At 31.8% G+C, this 19,429-nt stretch overlaps 2 protein-coding genes across 9 annotated transcripts; one reads left to right on the top strand and one right to left on the bottom strand.

Moving 5' to 3' along the window:
- On the top strand, positions 447 to 4,622 carry LOC109342072 (GDSL esterase/lipase At5g55050-like). The gene is made up of 5 exons (XM_019580064.1): positions 447 to 872; positions 2,464 to 2,603; positions 3,148 to 3,381; positions 3,491 to 3,737; positions 4,199 to 4,622. The coding sequence occupies exons 1-5, from the start codon at positions 617 to 619 to the stop codon at positions 4,417 to 4,419; spliced, it is 1,098 nt and encodes a 365-aa protein (XP_019435609.1). The 5' UTR covers positions 447 to 616; the 3' UTR covers positions 4,420 to 4,622.
- Positions 4,062 to 17,357, bottom strand: LOC109342070 (DNA mismatch repair protein MSH5). Of its 8 annotated transcripts, none has more exons than XM_019580058.1 (34): positions 17,185 to 17,350; positions 15,831 to 15,862; positions 15,335 to 15,429; positions 15,026 to 15,106; positions 14,880 to 14,952; positions 14,248 to 14,311; positions 13,828 to 13,982; positions 13,614 to 13,715; positions 13,514 to 13,541; positions 13,402 to 13,433; positions 13,253 to 13,310; positions 12,992 to 13,078; positions 12,484 to 12,540; positions 11,555 to 11,656; positions 11,436 to 11,480; positions 11,077 to 11,154; positions 10,755 to 10,805; positions 10,600 to 10,681; positions 9,732 to 9,805; positions 9,558 to 9,657; positions 8,991 to 9,087; positions 8,795 to 8,884; positions 8,647 to 8,711; positions 8,481 to 8,539; positions 7,544 to 7,620; positions 7,326 to 7,412; positions 6,982 to 7,043; positions 6,787 to 6,848; positions 6,140 to 6,193; positions 5,971 to 6,056; positions 5,547 to 5,578; positions 5,449 to 5,472; positions 4,610 to 4,725; positions 4,062 to 4,514 (listed from the first exon to the last, which is right to left on the bottom strand). In XM_019580058.1, the coding sequence occupies exons 1-34, from the start codon at positions 17,221 to 17,223 to the stop codon at positions 4,422 to 4,424; spliced, it is 2,439 nt and encodes an 812-aa protein (XP_019435603.1). In that variant the 5' UTR covers positions 17,224 to 17,350; the 3' UTR covers positions 4,062 to 4,421. The 8 variants fall into 8 exon arrangements, 6 of the variants coding, with proteins under 6 accessions (XP_019435603.1, XP_019435605.1, XP_019435606.1 ...); XR_002107030.1 differs by having other exon boundaries at positions 4,399 to 4,514; positions 5,547 to 5,604; positions 17,185 to 17,355; XM_019580060.1 differs by lacking the exon at positions 11,077 to 11,154 and having other exon boundaries at positions 17,185 to 17,351.

Here is a 19,429-nt window from a genome sequence, read left to right on the forward strand (position 1 = left end):
TTTTTAAATTTCCAGAAATAAAACTCATATTTTCTAAAGTATAAAATGAAAACAATAATATAAACATGTTATCATCATATTTAGCTTATGAACCTAAATAAAAAAGTACAAAGATCTCTCTTTCTTTGAAAGGAAAAAACACAATGATCTCTATAGTACTAATATTCATTTTCTACACATCTATAGTCTAATTTCACCACCCCATATGTGATATGTCTAAGGTGATGCATATGTTCAGAGATAAATAAAGGAAAAATGATATATACACTTTTTACATTTTACACTATCATTACATCACCTATCATTGATTTTTAATTATAATTAACAATATATACACTTTTTACATTTTACACTATCATTACATGTATTTTATAATTTTATACTCGTAAATAAATACCTTAGAAAATGACAATATTTGTTCCATCACCATTTCATGAGAATATAAATATGGAGTAGACAGTGCACTTTGCTCCACTATCTCTCACTTTAGCCTTCAAATTAATCTATGGATTCTTTTCACACAAAAAACGCGTAGAGTTCATCCATTTATATTACACCATATCTTTAAACCTCAAAATCTCAAAACCAAAAACAATTTGAAGAGCATACAAATATTATGGGTTGCATGGTTTTCCTAAGATGTTCATTTCTCGTTATACATGTCTTTTACATCTTCATCAGCTTTTGTTTTTCTGAGGCTCAAGTTGTTCCAGCTCTTTATATGTTTGGAGATTCACTTGTAGATGTTGGAAATAACAATTACTTACCTCTTTCAATAGCAAAAGCTAATCATCGTCATTATGGTATTGATTTTGCAAATCAAACACCAACTGGTAGATTTAGCAATGGCAAAAATGCTGCTGATTTTATAGGTAAACTCATTCATTCATTCATATTACTCTTTCAATAATATTCTTAATATCATTTGTTGACTATAAATATGTTGTTTACCAATAAAACGTTGATCTAGTAGAGTAATGTTACGCTAGATCTTCAGGATGACCAAAAGATCTAGGGTTCGACTCCTAAGAACGATACTTATTAGAGAACTGTCACAGACCCTGAAAGATATTAATTACTTACTAAGAATTAATATATTTTCTGTCTAGCCCAATTTATTTCCATGCCATGTGTATGTTATGCATAATATTTGGCTGCTGAACTCATATCTCATAGTCTATGTTCGGTAGAGTTTCTTTTATTTATTTATTTATTATGAACTTCTTTTATAATTTATGATGACTAGATAATTAAATTACATTATAAAAAGCATCTATTTTAGAAAACTATTTCAATTAGGATAAGTTCTTTGTGTAAATTATAATATCAAATATTATATTCATAACTAAATATAATCAGAATGGTGGAAAAAAGAGTGTATGCCAGATTCATCGTTTTCAGTAATTTTGGTATTGTAAGAAGAACATGCACCTAAATATTTTTGTCCCCATATCCTAGCCCAATCAAATTTCATTAAATAACATAAAAATATTTTTTTTATTTTTTTATTTTTTCTTCTTCAAATATGTATCAATTTTTAATTGGTTTGGGACACAATGAAACATGAAAAATAGTGATATGTGTTCATTGTAAGAAACCCATGATGGAGTGACACTAGAAAAAGCATAAAAGGGACACCAAGGTGGGATTCAGAAATAGAAGATGCTTTGGTGCACAAACTTCAACAAAGTATATAAAGTTTCTTTTCACAAAAATAATGACTTTATAACCTACAAATAATTAAAGTAACCTCCTGCTTTATGATCATGAGAATACTACTTTATCTACAGTTCACATTTTCATGAGTAAAATATAATTTAATTATATTAATTTTAAATTACATATTCAAACTTAATAATAATTAATTTTAATAAATTGTATAAATTAATATACAATTCAATCACTATCCAGGTCGACCATGAGCAAATGCCACAAGTACGACCGCCCAGAACCTACAATGAATTATAGGTTATGAATAATTTTCATGATCAACATTAATATTTTATTGTTTTTTATTTAACAAGCTACGATTTATAAGTTTTTACACCCTTTTTATACAAGACATTTGCTAATATTCATAAAGTGGATATTTTATTTTCCTTTTTCTCATTAAGTAATTTTATTACCTCTTCTTTCAATATCATTATTTTTGTAGCATTTTGTTGTCCGTAAGGTGAAGAAGATAAAATATAAATAGAATATCATTTTAAAAAAAAGAAAGTAATTAATTAAAAAACTTGTGTTATTTAGTTACAAATATCTTGTAATAAAATTAAAAATAAATTAACTCATATTTTATAAGGATATGTATGTTTAAATCTCACAATCAATATAAAAAATCTCATCAATTAATATGCTATATGTAGTTGCCTATAACCATTCTCTAAAGAAAGAATACAGTATTTATGTATTGATAATATAAAGATTTATATACAATAAACGATTTACGAGAATATTTGTCAGGTGAGAAATTGGGTTTAGCAACTTCGCCAGCTTACTTGTTCCTGATATCAAAGGACAACAAAAACAATGTGTCCTTTATGGATGGTGTTAGCTTTGCCTCCGCAGGTGCTGGAATATTTGATGGTACAGATCAACGTTATGTAAGTCATCAAATTCTCCTTTTCGACTTTTCGTGCCATTTTCTTATTTTAGCTTTTTTTCCTTCCTCTTTCTGCTTAAAAAAGTTAACAGAATCTGATCCTAGAAGAGAAAGCATTTGGTGTTTTGGATTAACTTTTAAAGATGTGGGAATGTAATAGTGAGATTAACGTGGTTTTATAATAAGGCACATCACATGCATGCCCAAACACGTGACTTTAAACGCTCTCCCAAGTCAGTTTGGGAGCATATTTTCTCTCTCCTAAAAGTATTAAACGTATATGAAATGAAAAGAGTGTAATATCTATACAATAATATTGTAAAGACTTATACATAGTTCATGTATCTTTTATATTATTTTTATTTAAGAGTCAATAATAATTAAAATTGAACTATAAATGATATAATAAGAGTATAAAAAACTCTTATACGAACATGATATACATCATTTACTCCTAAAAAAAATAAGTAATTATTAGACTTTCAACTTATTTTTTTGTTCAAGAAAACAATGTTTGATTGAAATGTACTTTTATTTAATTTCAGAGACAATCAATTCCACTGACAAAACAAGTGGATTACTTTGAATTGGTGAATGAAGAAATGACGCACAAAGTAGGAGCACCGGTTCTAGTGAAGCATCTCTCAAAATCAATTTTCGGAGTAGTAATTGGCAGCAATGATATTTTTGGCTACTTTGACTCACCAAATCTTCGTAAGAAAAGCACTCCAACACAGTATGTGGATTCCATGCTTTTCTTACTAAAAGTTCAACTACAGGTACCACCACGTGACATAACAATGATACTAATGTTCATCATCATCATCTCTTATGTTATTTACGTAGTCTTTTTTTCGTTTTCTGTTTTTGGTAACTATTTTTTGGCAGCGGTTATACGACCATGGTGCTCGTAAATTTGAGGTTGTTGGAGTTGGTGCACTTGGATGCTGCCCAAAATTTAGGCTCAAGAATCAAACAGAATGTTTTGAAGAAGCCAATTATTGGTCAATGAAATACAATGAACGTCTTCAATCCATGCTGAAGGAATGGCAATTTGAGAATAAAGACATAACATTCTCATACTTTGACACTTACGCTGCTCTCAGTGACCTTACTCAGAATCCAACTTCCTATGGTGAGCTTTGTTTTGTACTTTATTTATTACACTAGCCATTTGTTTCATATAATTTTTTATCAAACTCTAATATGTTTGTTAGTTGGATTTTGGAGAAGAAAAAAGAGAAATGAAAAGTTCTAGAATTATCTCAACAATGTATTATATGGCTTTCAAGTTTTCATTTTCCCTTACTTCCTCCAAAAACCCAATTTGCAAACAGACGGTAAGTGGCTAAATAATTTACTAAACACGCAATAAAATTCCTTGAAGCAAAATATTATTTATCATTAATCACAAGTCATAACTATAGATTTTATATCCTTTTGAAAACACAATAATAACACAAATTTGAAATTGTAAATTGTTGGTGTAATCATCATACTGAGGTTATTTTTTCCTTGTTTGAGGCTGGATAATAGTAAAAAGAAGTTAAGGTTTTATCAGATTGGAATCTAATAATGAGTTTATATATCTTTCAGGATTTGCAGAGGTGAAAGCTGCTTGTTGTGGACTTGGTGAGTTGAAGGCCAAGGCTCCTTGCCTGCCAGTGTCTAGTCTTTGTTCCAATAGACAAGATCACATCTTCTGGGATCAGTTCCATCCGACCGAGGCTGCTTCTCGGATCTTTGTTGACAGAATTTTCAATGGTCCTTCAACTTACACATCTCCTATTACATTGAAACAGCTAGTAGCTGCCTGAAGTTAGCAATTAGGAACTAGAGAAAATATATCCTCAAAAAAAAGTTTTAGGTCGCCTTTGTCAATGTCGAATTTCAACAACTTCTCAGTGGCATCCTGCATTCAATTGAAAAGTATAAATAAAAATGTTGAGGAGCAAACAGTATCCTAATGTAGTATCTTTAGTTTCACTCTTGAAATTGAAACAACACCTTGTATTGTTGATCTTGAGCTGAGATGTTCTCACTGCATAATCGCTCAACATACTGGTTATTCGTGACTGCATCCAGCACAAATGCAGCTCTTTCTATAATTCTGTCTGGCACACCTGCATGAGCCATGCACTGTTTTGTCAGAAAAGTAATGTGCAAAATCAAACTCAGATCATTCTTCATCACATTAGAGCAAAAAGTAAAAAAAAAACATTTTAGATTGTTCTACAACTACCAGATAATGCATCCATATAATATAAATACTTCATTTGCATTAGTAACTCTGACGATGAACATAACAGATGCTGATTTCATTACACTAGGTGTTAAATTAAGTAATGCCTGGCTATCCATTGCCTTGCTTTTAATAACAGCCTCTTGAGGCTGATCCACCACTAAAATCAGGCATAAGACATTATTTTAGTGTTTTTAACATTCCTCGCTTCTTGAAAAGACAACAGGATAGTATTGTGGTATTCAATTGCTTATAACTCGACTCTTGAGATTTAAATGAGTTTGAAAATCTCAAATTCCATCCCATAACAGCACTCTTTAGCAACAGATTTCTCAAAAAATTATGGCGTCCTCATAAAGGTATTAGTTCCAATCCAAATAAGCAAAGACTTTGCCAGTGGCCTCCAAGTATAACATGTTCCACCGATCTGTCAGTGTCTCATCTTCACCATTTCTATGGTTTAAACCCAAATGTTTATTTTTTATATACAACTGTAACAAACACAAGCAAGAATAGAAAGAAAAAAAGAGGATAAAGGTAGAAATGTGATTTATATAAAAAAATTATCAGGTAATATCACTTTTAAACTAGTGTCGTAAATTACCTGCAAGCAGTGCACAGTGCAGCCCTGCAGGATACCATAAACAACGGTTGTCATTTTCATCAATATTTCAAAAGATACAAAATATTAAAAAAACATACCATAGCTATGATGTGCATGCCCAGGAATAAGCCTGCATGGAATATAATAATAACAAACCTGAAATCTCCTTAGATAGCAGAACCACTTTAATTTAATACTAATTTCAATTCTCCAGACAAAGTACAAGCAGTCACTAACTCACTATCATTTATGTTCAGATTATTATGTATCAGTACGAGCTAATGGAAAGTTGGAAACAAATGCATGCTCAAATACATATGTTTTGGCCTATGGTTTTAATCTCCAGAGTCTTTGACAAAAAAAAGTAAGCATTATTAGGTTGTTAGTAAACATATATGTTTTAGAAATAGCTGAGCAAGTAAAGTACAATAGCTTCCTATCAATTTGACTAACATCAAAATGGCCATATGATGGTAAATACAATTCTTAGCACACAGCATGGCAAAATCTACAAAAGGATACCTGTATAAAAATACAATGTCTTCTATATGTGCCAAATTGTCATCAGGCCTCAGTATGCTCATCGTGTGAAACTTAATCTGCTCAGACTGAAATTGTCCAAAGAAATTATGTTCATGATGAATCAACTGAGTTTTAAAACTTCAACTTCACATTGAAGCACAAGCATAACCTTGGTTAAGGAATGCCCTTGCATTAAATCCATGAGATGAGTGCTCACAAAAACCTACAAAATCCACACAACAAATAACCAATTAAAATCTCCCATGAAAAAGTGCTCAACAAATGAATTGCTGCATACACTCATTTCACCAGTTTTATAATTATAAATTTCAATTACAGTTAGACTTGAGTTCGAGGTAACACTTCCACTGCATAAAATATTTCCAGGGAAAAAAATGATGACAATGTCCTAAAAAACTTAAGAATATAGAAATCTTTACAGGTTACATTCTAGTTATCATCATACATAATTAACTCCTGTTTCATGACAATATATGAAAAGGGAAACCTTTAAATGGACCAATCACAATATATGGAAGGCTCATATATTGGTTGATAGGTATAAATGTAAAGAGCTATTACAGGAGTGATCAAGTGATACAGTTAATTTGATTGATTCGACTAACAGGAGTTTCCTTTAGTTAAAAACTAACTTCCAAGAAAGAGGCATAGATAGACCATAAAAAATATTGAGAATGACTGGTTGAACATGGCCCCTTACCAAAAGAATGGCATTATTGAAAAACATCAATTTTCAAATTTGGAAGAAAAATAAACAGATATCTCTATCATAATTTCAGGAGTAAAAGTTTAAACCTTTGGGGGTTCATCACACGTGACAAAATGATTTATTGTTCCAGCAAGCAGACCAACACCATCTGAAAGGAGATCAATAACACTTATGCAACAAGCATATGCAATATACATATACACTCATACATATGTATATACATACATACATACTCCATATATTTATGGTTTAGATATTTCATTAACATTGGAGAAACTGACCTTCTGTAAGAGTGCCTTTGCCAAATTCATCCACTAGACACAAAGATCGGGAAGTTGCATGCCTGCAGGTTTTCTGAATATCAAATATATATTTATATTTATAATTATATTTATACACGATACACTATTCACTTAGTATAAAATTCTCTTGGAAACCTCCATCTAGTCCACTATTCAGATAAAACCATGTAGAAGAACCTCTAAAATTATACAATAAGTTACTAATATGAGATACAGGATCATGCACAACATTCCAAATACTAGGCGATTACTCATATTCTGCTCATGTTTGCTTTTAGTTCAATTTAGTGGAGCTACCTTAATTAGCTATTATGTTGGTGTACCTGAGCATCATCCCTATTTGATGTAGATCAATCATAAATGTTGATTGTTCTGCTGTCATAAGTCTGCTTCCCATTGCACAGAATATTCTGCAACATTGTACTCATATGTACAATTATAATTTACAACATTAAGATTGTAACTAGTAAGACCAACATACAACGCGATATAACTGTTGTTTTCACAAAATACATGGATATTACTGATAAGAAAATCACACCTATCGGTCAGACCCACAGTTGCTGCATCAGCTGGCACAAAACTACCAATGTGAGATAGGAAAACAATTAAAGCCACCTACAAAACAGTTTTTGTTACTCTGTGATTATAGAGAAGCTAGGAGCAAGGACCATATTATCAAGTAGAAGCCACATATCAGACACTAGCAGTACGTCAAGAAATCACCATATGAAAAGTTGTCTTGTAGAAGCCCAAGGTCGTGTCATCTTTAAACACATACCCTCATTAAAATGTTTCGTACTAAACGGACACATCCAAATTCAACATTCACCAAAAGTACCAATGAGCTACACTATAAGTATCTTGCTGCTAGGCTATGATAATAGATAGCTACTAGTCTCAGAATTAAAGAAGCTCATAACACGTATATTAGGATAGAGAGACACGTGTGGCCTGAAAACCTGTAACAAATCATTTCATTTGCATTTATCACATATTAAATTGTTAAATAGGAACCAGTAGTTCTAATGGGATTTTATCTCATGGTATGTACTTAGTTAGGAGATTTAGATATCAATAATTTGTCGATCAACATGATTTACGATAAAGCATTATGACGTCATTCGATCCATATAGTTGACCTCACATAGTGAGATTAAGGCTTGGTTGTTGACTTGTTGTTGTATGTATTTAGTTTAGAATATGTAACTGTGCTGCAATGGAATATTCTGTTTAAAGATTCATAAACTCTGTTAACAATTGTAGGGGAGTCAAACTAGATGAATAATAGCAGTCAGAGTTTGAAGCAAGTATATTAAAGTAATATTTCTGAGACATACAATTAATTTAGACTTTGGAGACAAGAAGCATAAATCGTAAATGATATGACCATTTCAATACTATTGTTAAATATAAAAAAACAAAACCGAATGTCCTAGAGAATACTATCTCACAAAGATAAAGAACTAAAAACTGACCTGCTTTAAGTAGATACTCTTGCCGGAAAAATTAGGACCAGTGATCACATTAATTCTTCCTGATGTCAAGAACAACTGACTAGGGATTAAATCTCAAATTTGATGAAATCAGGACTTTAGGACATAATTTAGCTGATATCAATTATGTAAATCAACATCTGTTTACCATCTTGAAGAATCTTAGTGTCATTAGGAATAAAAGTGTCTACAGTCATTTCCTGCAAAACATGCCTACAAACACAACAGAAACATCTGTCATTAATCATTTTAGTAGTTTCCATCTTCAAGAGTTCTTTAAACTAGATGTTTTGTACCTCCCATTTTTTATATCAAGCACATTTTCTTCAGTTAACCAAGGCCTGACATAATTGTTTTGATGAGCAACCAGTGCCATTGACAAAAAGCTGAAATAGAAATATCAACAATAAATCCCCATTTTGTATCCCAAAAAACATATAAAGAAGTCAGGGCAAGCACAAGTAATTACAATGACAACTTTTCTCTACTTACCAGTCCAGTTCAGCTGCAAAAGTAGCCACCTTTATCAAATGGGTTGAGAACAATAATATATGTGAAAACAAGTCTCTGGTGATCGCCCTCTCCATATCTTGAATGATACAATTCAGATATAAGTAAGGTTAGCACTAGATACCAAATATTACAAATGTGAACGCAAGCTCACATGTCTTTCATATTTTTTAAGCACTAATTTCTTATCAGCATGTAATATTAAATGTTGTGCTCCTTGTAGTATAGTTTTACTCTTTTTTAATTGCAAAACTTCAGGGGGGGGAGGCTGCCTCCACTTCAGAGGATGCCATAAGCCTCAGTGGAAGAGTCAACAAGAAGTGAACCCAAGACATTTTATTCCACAATATCAATCATACATACAAGTTGAATCAACCCTCTTTTGCTTTAGTATTACTTAATTAAACTCTTATTTTTACCTTGCTCAGCTGGGAATATATTTGAAAATAGAAAAATATAAATAAAATTTTAAGTTCATCACTTAAAGACAATTACATAGGCACGTTGAAGTAAAAAAGAAAGGGAAATATCAAATGTACACTTAAATACCTAGAATTTTATGATAAATATCTCCTAGAAGATTGTCCAACTCTCGTGTCTTAGGAGTACGATAAAAGTATCTTTTTGTTTCTCCATCTGCATCCCAAAACTATATTTGAAATGACTACCATCAAAATATAACATAGCAATTATGTAGTTAACCAAGTGCCAGCATAAACATACAGTGTATTCCCAGTCTACAAGATTCTCCAGAGTGGTTTCTTCAAGTTTTTCTTCAAAGATGCACATTAAATATCCTACAATGAACAAAAACAATATGCGATAATAAAATGAAATTAAAGCTGATGAAGAAATATAGATGTCACATCTAACAACTAAGTCAGCAATACGTTTGATAACACTTAGCATTAGACAAATAAGTTGATCATGCCATCCTTGACAAGTGTAAATTAAAATTCAATCACTATTAGAGGAAAAGCTCCAGCACAGAATAGATTTAATTTAGCAGGTAGACACATGGAATCTGAAAGTAACATCTGGAACACTACCGGTTAAATTAGGTGTCACAATAAATTGCTTAACATAAACTATTGCACTTCTACATAAGCTAACAGTCAAAAATCTTGTTAATGTTTTCAATCCAGATACTGCAATTGGTGACCTAAAGAATCCAGACACTCGACTGAGTTCATTATTCTCCTAAAGCGTTTGGTTTAATTAAACCATCACTTTTTTGAGTGATATCATTATATGAGCTCTACAACTTGAGAAGACGGATGAGCTAATTGGGGTCTCTCTCGCAGTGTGATATGAACACAAAACCCTAAAGAACTGAAAGGCTGGTGTCATAGTTGCTGAACATTGGACCAAGGGCTTCACTGCTTCAGCTTGTACATGCTATAGTAGTTGGCATGATAATCCAATAAATATCAGTGCAAGGAAAGCAAGATGATATAGCAATCATCTTCTACAAATTAGTTCATTAAAAAATGAAAGTAACTTATTAGCAAACATACTTCACAAACGAAGGCAATGAGATGGAACATTACCACATTTTATGGATATAAATATAAATGAGAGTCAAAACTACCTATTTGCTGTATATAAACAATACAAGGAATAAGCTTGTTCTTGCATAGAAAAGGAAGTTGTGCAAGTTCCAATGATGAAACCTGCAAAAAGTATAACGTGATGAAAGCAAGAATTTTACTTGTTTTACTCAATTAAAATTTGCACCTAAGCCACCTCTTCTAAGAATTCTGGCAGCTCCTCATATATTTGCCTCAGCTCATCCAGCTGCATAATAACAAATTTATCCATAGTCCAAAAACTAAATGTTAGCAGAAGTAAAGATAAACTTTATCTTGTGAAGGAAGAAAATTATATGCATTAGATTAAACTTTAACATGTATTGATTAGTTCATCAGTTAAAATCTTATCCAGCTATACAAATGCATGATGAAACAATTAGATGACAACATGCCTTTCAACACGAAATGCAAAAGCCTACTACATAAATTCATTATTTGACATACTAAGGTGAACAGAAGCAGAAAATAACTTTAACCTCATCACAGAAACCTTCTTTCACCACTGTCGTATATCCCTTCTCTTTAGTTCTATTTACATCAATAATACCTATTATCTGCAAAAGACACTCGGTCAAAAAAATCTGCTTGAAGGAAAAAAATACCATCACGCTTTCTTTTTTCTGTGAGATCGGATGCCTTTAATACACATCTATTTAAGACAATGAGTATATATCAAGAAAAGCAGCACAAATACACGCAGGATATCCTGCTGAAAATAACTACATGTGATTTCCTCTGTCCCAAAGTGGTAGATCCTTTGTTCAAAACAAATTTTAATAGAGGAACAATACAATAGCATCATCTCAATCTCTGAATATGCACAAATAAAACTTACCAGCTCATATATATAAGCAAGCTCTGTTGTTATGCATGAACTTGCCTGCAGTAATGTTACACACAGAAACCATTTAAATTAGACCTATACAATTGCACTTGCATAGAATAGATATATACCTTCTCAACAATATCCAAGTTCAAGTGCATCAGTTCTTCTCGAAGACCCTCAGAAATTCCAACTTCAAATATCTTGTTTATATGCAACAGCGCACAAATACTCTAAAAGATAAAAAAATATAAAAACAGTGCTGGTTACGCTTCCATTGAAGTAATCACTGCCACATTTATATCTTCTTTTTTAAAAAATAACTAGAGATTGTTATGAACAGGAACAATACCATTGCATATACTCATATCACGACTAAAATGATGGATAGTCCATTTTTTTCTGAAAGTCTCCATCCATTTTTTTAAAAGTAAACGATCACAATGAAAAAACACACATATTTATATCATTGTTTATATAAACCATACATTAACCTATGTAGATTTCTGAACTGTGAGGAAATCTCATGAACTGGAAATAGAAGCCAGTAACAGTTAAAGACACTACTCATCTTACACATTAATGCGCCACTAACCAGTGAAAAAATGTAAGAATCTTCTTATCATTTAGCTGGTTCAACCTTTTGCCCACCTCTTCAGTGACATAACTAAGCCTGAGCTTAACATTACCTACTCACCTTTGCAACAACTTTGTATGATGTCATTTTCCAACAGCAAGGTTTCTTCATTTGTCTTACTTAGAAGACCAAAAGTAAAATAGGAACAGCTAGAGAGAGGGAAGTCTCTATGAAGTATGAACCTTTGATTTCAGTAATTTTTAATGTAAAAAAGTGCTTATAAATATATGTATTTTATCAAGGACATTGGCAGGTCAATGTAAATATAAATTCAAAGAACAGAACAACATAGATTCCTTTCAACACGTAAAAACAAACATGCATTAAAACAGCACATGGGAGCTGGACAATATCAGAAAATAGAAAGCACTCTTCACTCGTCATTTCAAACTCAGAATGAGAAGGCATAAAAGATAAATTTACCTTCAGAAGAGCTGTCCAATCAGAGCCGGTGCATAAGGAGCTTGGAGAGTCAAATTTCTTTAGTAATTGATATTAAATATTTAAAAGGATTAGTATACAAAGAACACAGGCTTATGCTTCAAAATATAAAATGGATAAATGATCAGCATATCATGATTGATAACTGTGTCAAAAATAGAATGCCCTCTATCTTAACATAACAGTAGTATATGATCTTAGTTTGACACACATTACCCAACGAAGCATGTAAGAGAGGAAAACATTACGATTCAACAATTAATAATGTCCAAAGTTTGTAATCAAGATTTCAAAAGAAAAATATCCCATAACTCTTAAAAAAAATGAATGAGCATAAATCATTCTGCTTTTCATTTTTTTGTTGACTCCTAACATGACAGAATCTATAAAAGAGAGCTCAAGGAATAGACAATGGAAAGAATAGCCACATAAGTAGAAGAACGAAAAGGAAACAAAATTTAAGAGAGTCAGGGAGAGAGAATTTTCATACCTTCAACAAGTGGGGGATGTCCTTGACAGATTTCAGGGTTTCACGCAAAGAGGAAACTAGTTCTTCTGAGCATACAAAGAAAGATATCTATTTCCCATTAAAGAAAACTCAGCATTTCTCATGATTAAATGATTGATTAATTCAAGGAATGAGGTAAATAGCTATTTTAAAAAAGAACATCAAAATATAGTGAAAAATGCTTCCAACCTGAACCTATGATCCTGAGATTACCATGAATAATTAGGCCATGTAAATGGATACAGAATTTAAACGGTAGTTTAGAACTTCAAGGTCCAGTATAGGCATCAAGAACCAGTTTCTGAAATGGGGAAAGGAGAAAAAACACTATTATAAGTTCTGAAGTCAGTTTGATGTACACAATAATTATTTACTATTTTAATACTTGTTACCTCAAGAGACGTCTACCCATTGGAGTCACGCACTGCATACAAGACAGACCATTAGGCATGTGTGGTAAGAAACTGGCACATGCTAAATTGAATTTAAACAACTACTACAAACCTTATTTATCATTCCAAATACAGAAAACCTGCAATTAAGACATAATCTCATATATTTTAATATTTTTCAAAGTAAAATATCAAAAATAAGTCAACATTACCCTTCTTTTGCTCTACCAATGCCCATGTGGCTTGGGTGCTTGTCTGTTTGGAATATTTGTAATGCTTCATGAGCTGCTGCATCAAGTTTGAGAAACTTATTTCTGCATCTCCAAGTTAAAGAAGGACAAAAATTTGAACTCGAATATAATCTCAGTTGAAATGAAGTAGAAATGGAATGCCTTTAAGGATTGGGTAAAATGAACATAAGGATACAGTGAAATTTCTGCTACCGAATCTATTGTAATTGATGTATTTCCAAATTCTGTTTGCTCAAGGGTATCTACAATCCTTTCATTCTCTAATATAGCAAGAAGGCCACCACTGACACGAACTTGTACTTCACTTCCCATGTCCATCATGGAACTCAACTGCAGTTGTAACAGGGATGTAAAAGGTGGAAATACATAGACAATTGTTGGAATGTTGCACTAATAATTGGAAGGACAGAATGATTCCCATACCAGACTTAATACAAGCAACAAGTAGCCTAAGAACAAATGGTTCAATACTTCGATTAATAATTTAGTTACACGCATTTGTAAGGTAACAATATTAAGATAAATGGACAATCCATTAATATGATATCTGGAGACAAATATGACAAGTTACAATAGTGGGTAATTTCAGACTCACATAGTAAATCCTCTCCTTGACGTTTAATCCATCATCCATCCCTGCCACCTGAAGATAAATTAATCTGCAAATTGAGAAGTAGAATCAAATAGAATGTTGAAATTGCAACACACTTTTTCATTTTTCATTAGAGCGAGAAGAGTTGGCAGTTAATAAAATAAAAATGTCAAACAATAGCCCAATTTCAAATCATCACGACTTGATTAAAAGAACTAAAAATAAAGATTAAAATTATGAAGACTTACGCCACCCTTTCAGTGAAAACGAACAGTAGAAAAACAAAAACAAAACTTTTCTAGGTTGAGAAAGTGAGGCAATGATGTCAATCATATGCTGAAAAGATTAACCTAACTCTATGTCCTTTCTAGTGTTACATTTTGTATAGGTGTGTCTTTGAGCATGGTAAGTTTTAATAATTCATATTTCGAAATGTTGCACAGGTTAGACATATCAACATGCAACTTAAAAGTCTTATTAAAAAAATTCAAATTTTATATTTGAAACATTCAAACATCTACAAGATCTACACAAAACAATGTCTATAAACAATTCAATATATCATGGATCATGGACAAGTGCACTGCAAATACTTGACTGAAAGATTCTCTTTAAGATCATAGTAGCTTCAATACCTATGCCATGCTTGCTCATAGCTGAATACTGAACTTTTTACAAACTTCACCGTAGGAGCCTCAGATACTTCATCTGCATCACTTCAATAGGTAAAAGGTAACAAAATCTAGTCATTCTTAACTCAACCATGTGATGTCCACCATACCACTTCGTTGCAGAGCAGACAAGAACGATTCTTCACATTTAGTGTTTGTGTAGATGACCAAAGGGTTTGCTTGATATTTCACTGCACCAATTATTGAAGCCACAAAATATTCATATACTGCAACTCATTACTAACAATAAAAATGCTCAACCTGATGGTATAAGAAGCACAATGATGAAACTCGTATGAACAGAGAACACATCAATGCTCTTAGGTTCAAGTTTAAAGTATCATGTGAAACAGCACCAAGGATGCACATATAAACTACACTAAAACTAAACTAAACAATGATTAGAAAAGAAACCATACCCAGATCAATAACTGGAAAACCTTTGTCACCATCATCCCAAACTTCAAGCACATAAAGTTGGCGAAGGCTGGAATCATAATAAGACACTCCTATCCTGTAAATAATGTTTAAGAACTCATCAAACAGTGCATGATTCAAATTAAAGCAGAGAAGTTCCCAGGACCAAGGATTTCCTTTTGTTCGATATAATAGAAGTAAATAAAAAAGTGGGAAACATGTAACAAGAGCAAACACATTCAGCTACATATACCTTTTATAATTATCTAACAATTTTCATTTTTAATTGGCACGCTACACATTATTTTTAATTGGCACGCTACACATTATTTTTAATTGTTAATGTCTCTGAAACACTTGGCACATGGCCACGCCATTTCAATTATCCTTCAAGAAACACCATATTTTACGCAAATTCGCTTCTAATAGAAGGAGAAACTTCTTTTTATTATGCAAGGTTGGGTAACAAAAGATATTAGTGTATTACAAAAAACTTACCTATGACCATGCAGGATGCAAGCCATGTAAACCTGCATTGAAGAATGATTAATTCAATTAAGAACTGACAGTTGCAGTGAACCAAATCTCCCAATATAAGTAAAAAGGTTATAAGAACAAAGTAGTGAACCTTAGGAGTTCTTGATGCGTAATGCCAAAGAAATTAAATGTGAACATGCGGTAAAATATTATTTTGATTATGAGAAATTGAGCACTAGCATAAAACAAACAAAGGAACCTTATTCCCTAAACATATATCCTGGTACCATATTGATATATTGTTGCAAATATTTTGGACATAAAGATGTTAGAGACTTTATGAGTGATGATACATACAAAGCCTGCAAATATCAACAGGGTTTACTGACCTACTCAACTATTTTACCTTCTTCATGTTTTAATATGACAAAGAACAAAGACCAAAGGCATCACGAGGATGTGACAGTACCAGTATACTATTTTCTCTCACGTTTTTATTCCCTCGGTCTAAAATAACATAATGCATGTCATATTTTGATGTCATGGAAGGAAGAATTTCCCAGAAGCAAAGATTAGAGAAGACAGGAAATAAATCTTTGAATATGATGTCACGTGTCTAAGTGTTAACTTTGCACTTTTTAGCTTCCATAACAAACATGGTTCAGACATTGCAATGCTATAATGTGCAAGGAAATGACAAAATTAAAACTGAACTGTAGCTTGCTAAAACGAAGATCATAACTCATAAGATACATGGTTTTTCAGTGTGTGTTTTCTTTTAAATGGAAAATCAATCTGCTACGTAACATTTTATACTTAATTCCTATTATGCAGTGGCTACTTTTTCAGAAGTAATGAAGAATTATGCATAGTAAACGTAACAGGCTCAAGGTGATTTCACTCTCGTAAATATTCAAAATATCAACCTAATTTAATTTTCACCTTTCAGTCTACACTAAATAATAAACTTGAATAATCATTAGAGAATAAAAAATCTAAGTGTTACGTTTTTTGATCCCTAAATACAACAATTAATCATCATCAAAATGTTTTATAATAATGCGTTTGATTTGAGTTTCAACTTCAGTTCATCAATTTAAACGAACAAATGTCGTAATCTACAAGTGAACGGTAAATTTGTCCAGTTTAAATCCTTAAAATCTCAATAACCTCGCTAAGCGTAGTTAACAAAGTTTTAGTATCGTAGATCCAAAACGCAATGGTACTTGTCGTTGCATTGCCTGATCGTTGAGAAAAAGTAGCAAATTTCAACTGTATTATGCGAAATCTACTTTCATTGTCTAAGTGATTTTCTCTGCAGCCAAAGAGTAATTGAGAGAGGAAAATTTTGAACCGAGGTTCGAGAAAGATGAACCTGAGGAACGGAATCGATCTCGTCCATGTCTTCCTCCATTATCGGCGATTTTGAATCTGCGCTATCGATGAAGCGAACGACTGAACTGAAATTCAAATCAAAAGCGATAGAGCTAAATTGAGCGGGAATTAAACTAAACTAGCGGTTTCCTTTATATATATGGTGCAATTTGATGAGGTCTAATTCCGTCATTGAATTTGAATCTCAACGCCTAGTGGATTAGTTTTAAAAAAACGCAATAAAATTAAGAGTAAATTACACTGATATTTTTTTGTTTTAGTGAAATTATACAAATTACCTTTCATTTCTTCTATAGACTTAATTATACAAATCATCATTCATAATATATCATGTTTTGTTTAACTTAATTGCATTTATCACATTTTTTTGTTTAAAAAATTACAAAAAATGATACTCCTTATTCCTTAATCCGTAGTTTCGTACAAACTTTAAGGATTTAATATGTATACGCTGACAGTATAAGTATTTTTTATACTGTTAATAAATCATCCACCATTAACTTTCAAACAAAAGTAATACAAATAATGATGGATGATGTGCTAACAGTATAAAAAACTTTACGCTCTACTAACACTTGTAAATTTTTTTACACTGTCAATAAATCATTATTCATCGTTGAGTTGTATTATTTTGTTTAAAAGTCAATGGTGATAACAAATCAATAATAAATGATATATAATAGGAAATGAAACATCATTCGAGACACGTAATCTTGGTTGGCTTTGTATAAGCAATTATTTTGTTTTATCGAAATTTTCTTTCATTTAGTCTAGAGTTTGGTCATTCGGAGTACAAGATTGGGTTTATCCAATTTGGCATTTTAGTGAAACACTTGTTCATATCAACATAGCAAGTCCCTTTGCTCCAAACTTTGTGAGTCATGCTCATTCGCTATGATTAGACTGTGTTAGCATTGTCACCCACATTTGAGGACAAGAATATAAATCAATATCGACTCAAAATGTACAAATTAAACTCTAAAAAATTAAAGTGTAGAAATTAAAATCAATACGACTCTAAGGGTTAATTTGGGAGTTGAATTTTGGAAGGGAACCATGAAATACACTTGTTTCATAGCTCCTAAGTCTTCCCTTTCCCCTCCAAAATCCAACTCTCAAACTAACCCTAAAACGTATCGATTAAAAAGTATTTAAGCTTTGTTTTTTATTTACAAAATGTTGCATGAGTTAAGCTTAGGGGTTTACCTGATGACTATATAAACACTTACCTAGATTCTTATAAATATTTACCACAAGATTATAATATATTTGTGAGATATAAATTAAATCATTATCAATTGATTAATATTAGTTAACATTAGAATGTGATGCGAAGTTTAAGAAAAAATAAAATTATTCTAATATATTTGATATTTTTTGAACAAATAAATATATTTGTTTGATTTATATATATATACATAATAAACTTACTCAAATGCTCTTGGACCTTTTCTTTGCCAGAACAATTCAAATATGAATGTTTCCATTTAATTTTGATTACTCTACTTGATTACTTAGTGGCTGTTGATTTAGTTTTTCATAATATAATATATATAGTACAAATTTATAAGCAATCAATATTATTCTACCTCGGCCATAGGTTTTCATTTGACCGCCCAGGTAACCAGCAGTAGGCTCATCATCTTCTCATAACTTACCTCAGAGGATCCCACTTCTGACAAATGTCATAAATGTTTCTGACGCGACATTAATGCATCTGACCCACCATTTAATGCACTTATGACTCGTCATTAATGTGCCACTTACTTGCCCCCTCAATGTCAGCTAACATGCCGGCTGCCCCGACAATTCGACAAGAGCAGATCTATAGCAAGACAATGACTACTAGAAGACGTCCATTCTACCCGTTAGATGTTGACCAATAGCAAGATGTCATCTCAACATACCACAAACTCTATAAATAAAGGAGACCGTTCAAGGAGTATATTCAATGCTTCATTCTACATTCATCACCATCATTCTACATTCATTACCATTCTCCTAATATAAAAGAACAAATAGATTATTTATTACTCATTTATATATTTTCAGTAATTTGTATTAATTTTTTTTGTAAAATCAATATTACACTGTTAGTTGTTACATTTTTTTTCCTCCTACTTTTATTATAACTTAAGTAAAATAATCTATTTAATGCAGAGTTACTAAAATACACAAAATTTATTTAATTTTTAAAAGTATTTAAAATATAAAAGGTTGTTCAA

Source organism: Lupinus angustifolius, chromosome LG02, assembly GCF_001865875.1.
Source record: "Lupinus angustifolius cultivar Tanjil chromosome LG02, LupAngTanjil_v1.0, whole genome shotgun sequence".
NCBI classification, from domain to species: domain Eukaryota; kingdom Viridiplantae; phylum Streptophyta; class Magnoliopsida; order Fabales; family Fabaceae; genus Lupinus; species Lupinus angustifolius.

Coding starts and splice junctions, on each gene's coding strand:
- LOC109342072 (XM_019580064.1), top strand. CDS start 617: ATGGGTTGCATGGTTTTCCTAAGATGTTCATTTCTCGTTATACATGTC. Junction 873..2,463: donor AAATGCTGCTGATTTTATAG/GTAAACTCATTC, acceptor AATATTTGTCAG/GTGAGAAATTGGGTTTAGCA. Junction 2,604..3,147: donor ATGGTACAGATCAACGTTAT/GTAAGTCATCAA, acceptor ATTTAATTTCAG/AGACAATCAATTCCACTGAC.
- LOC109342070 (XM_019580058.1), bottom strand. CDS start 17,223: ATGGAGGAAGACATGGACGAGATCGATTCCGTTCCTCAG. Junction 8,712..8,794: donor CTTGATATAAAAAATGGGAG/GTACAAAACATC, acceptor TTGTGTTTGTAG/GCATGTTTTGCAGGAAATGA. Junction 7,044..7,325: donor CAAATAGGGATGATGCTCAG/GTACACCAACAT, acceptor GAAAACCTGCAG/GCATGCAACTTCCCGATCTT.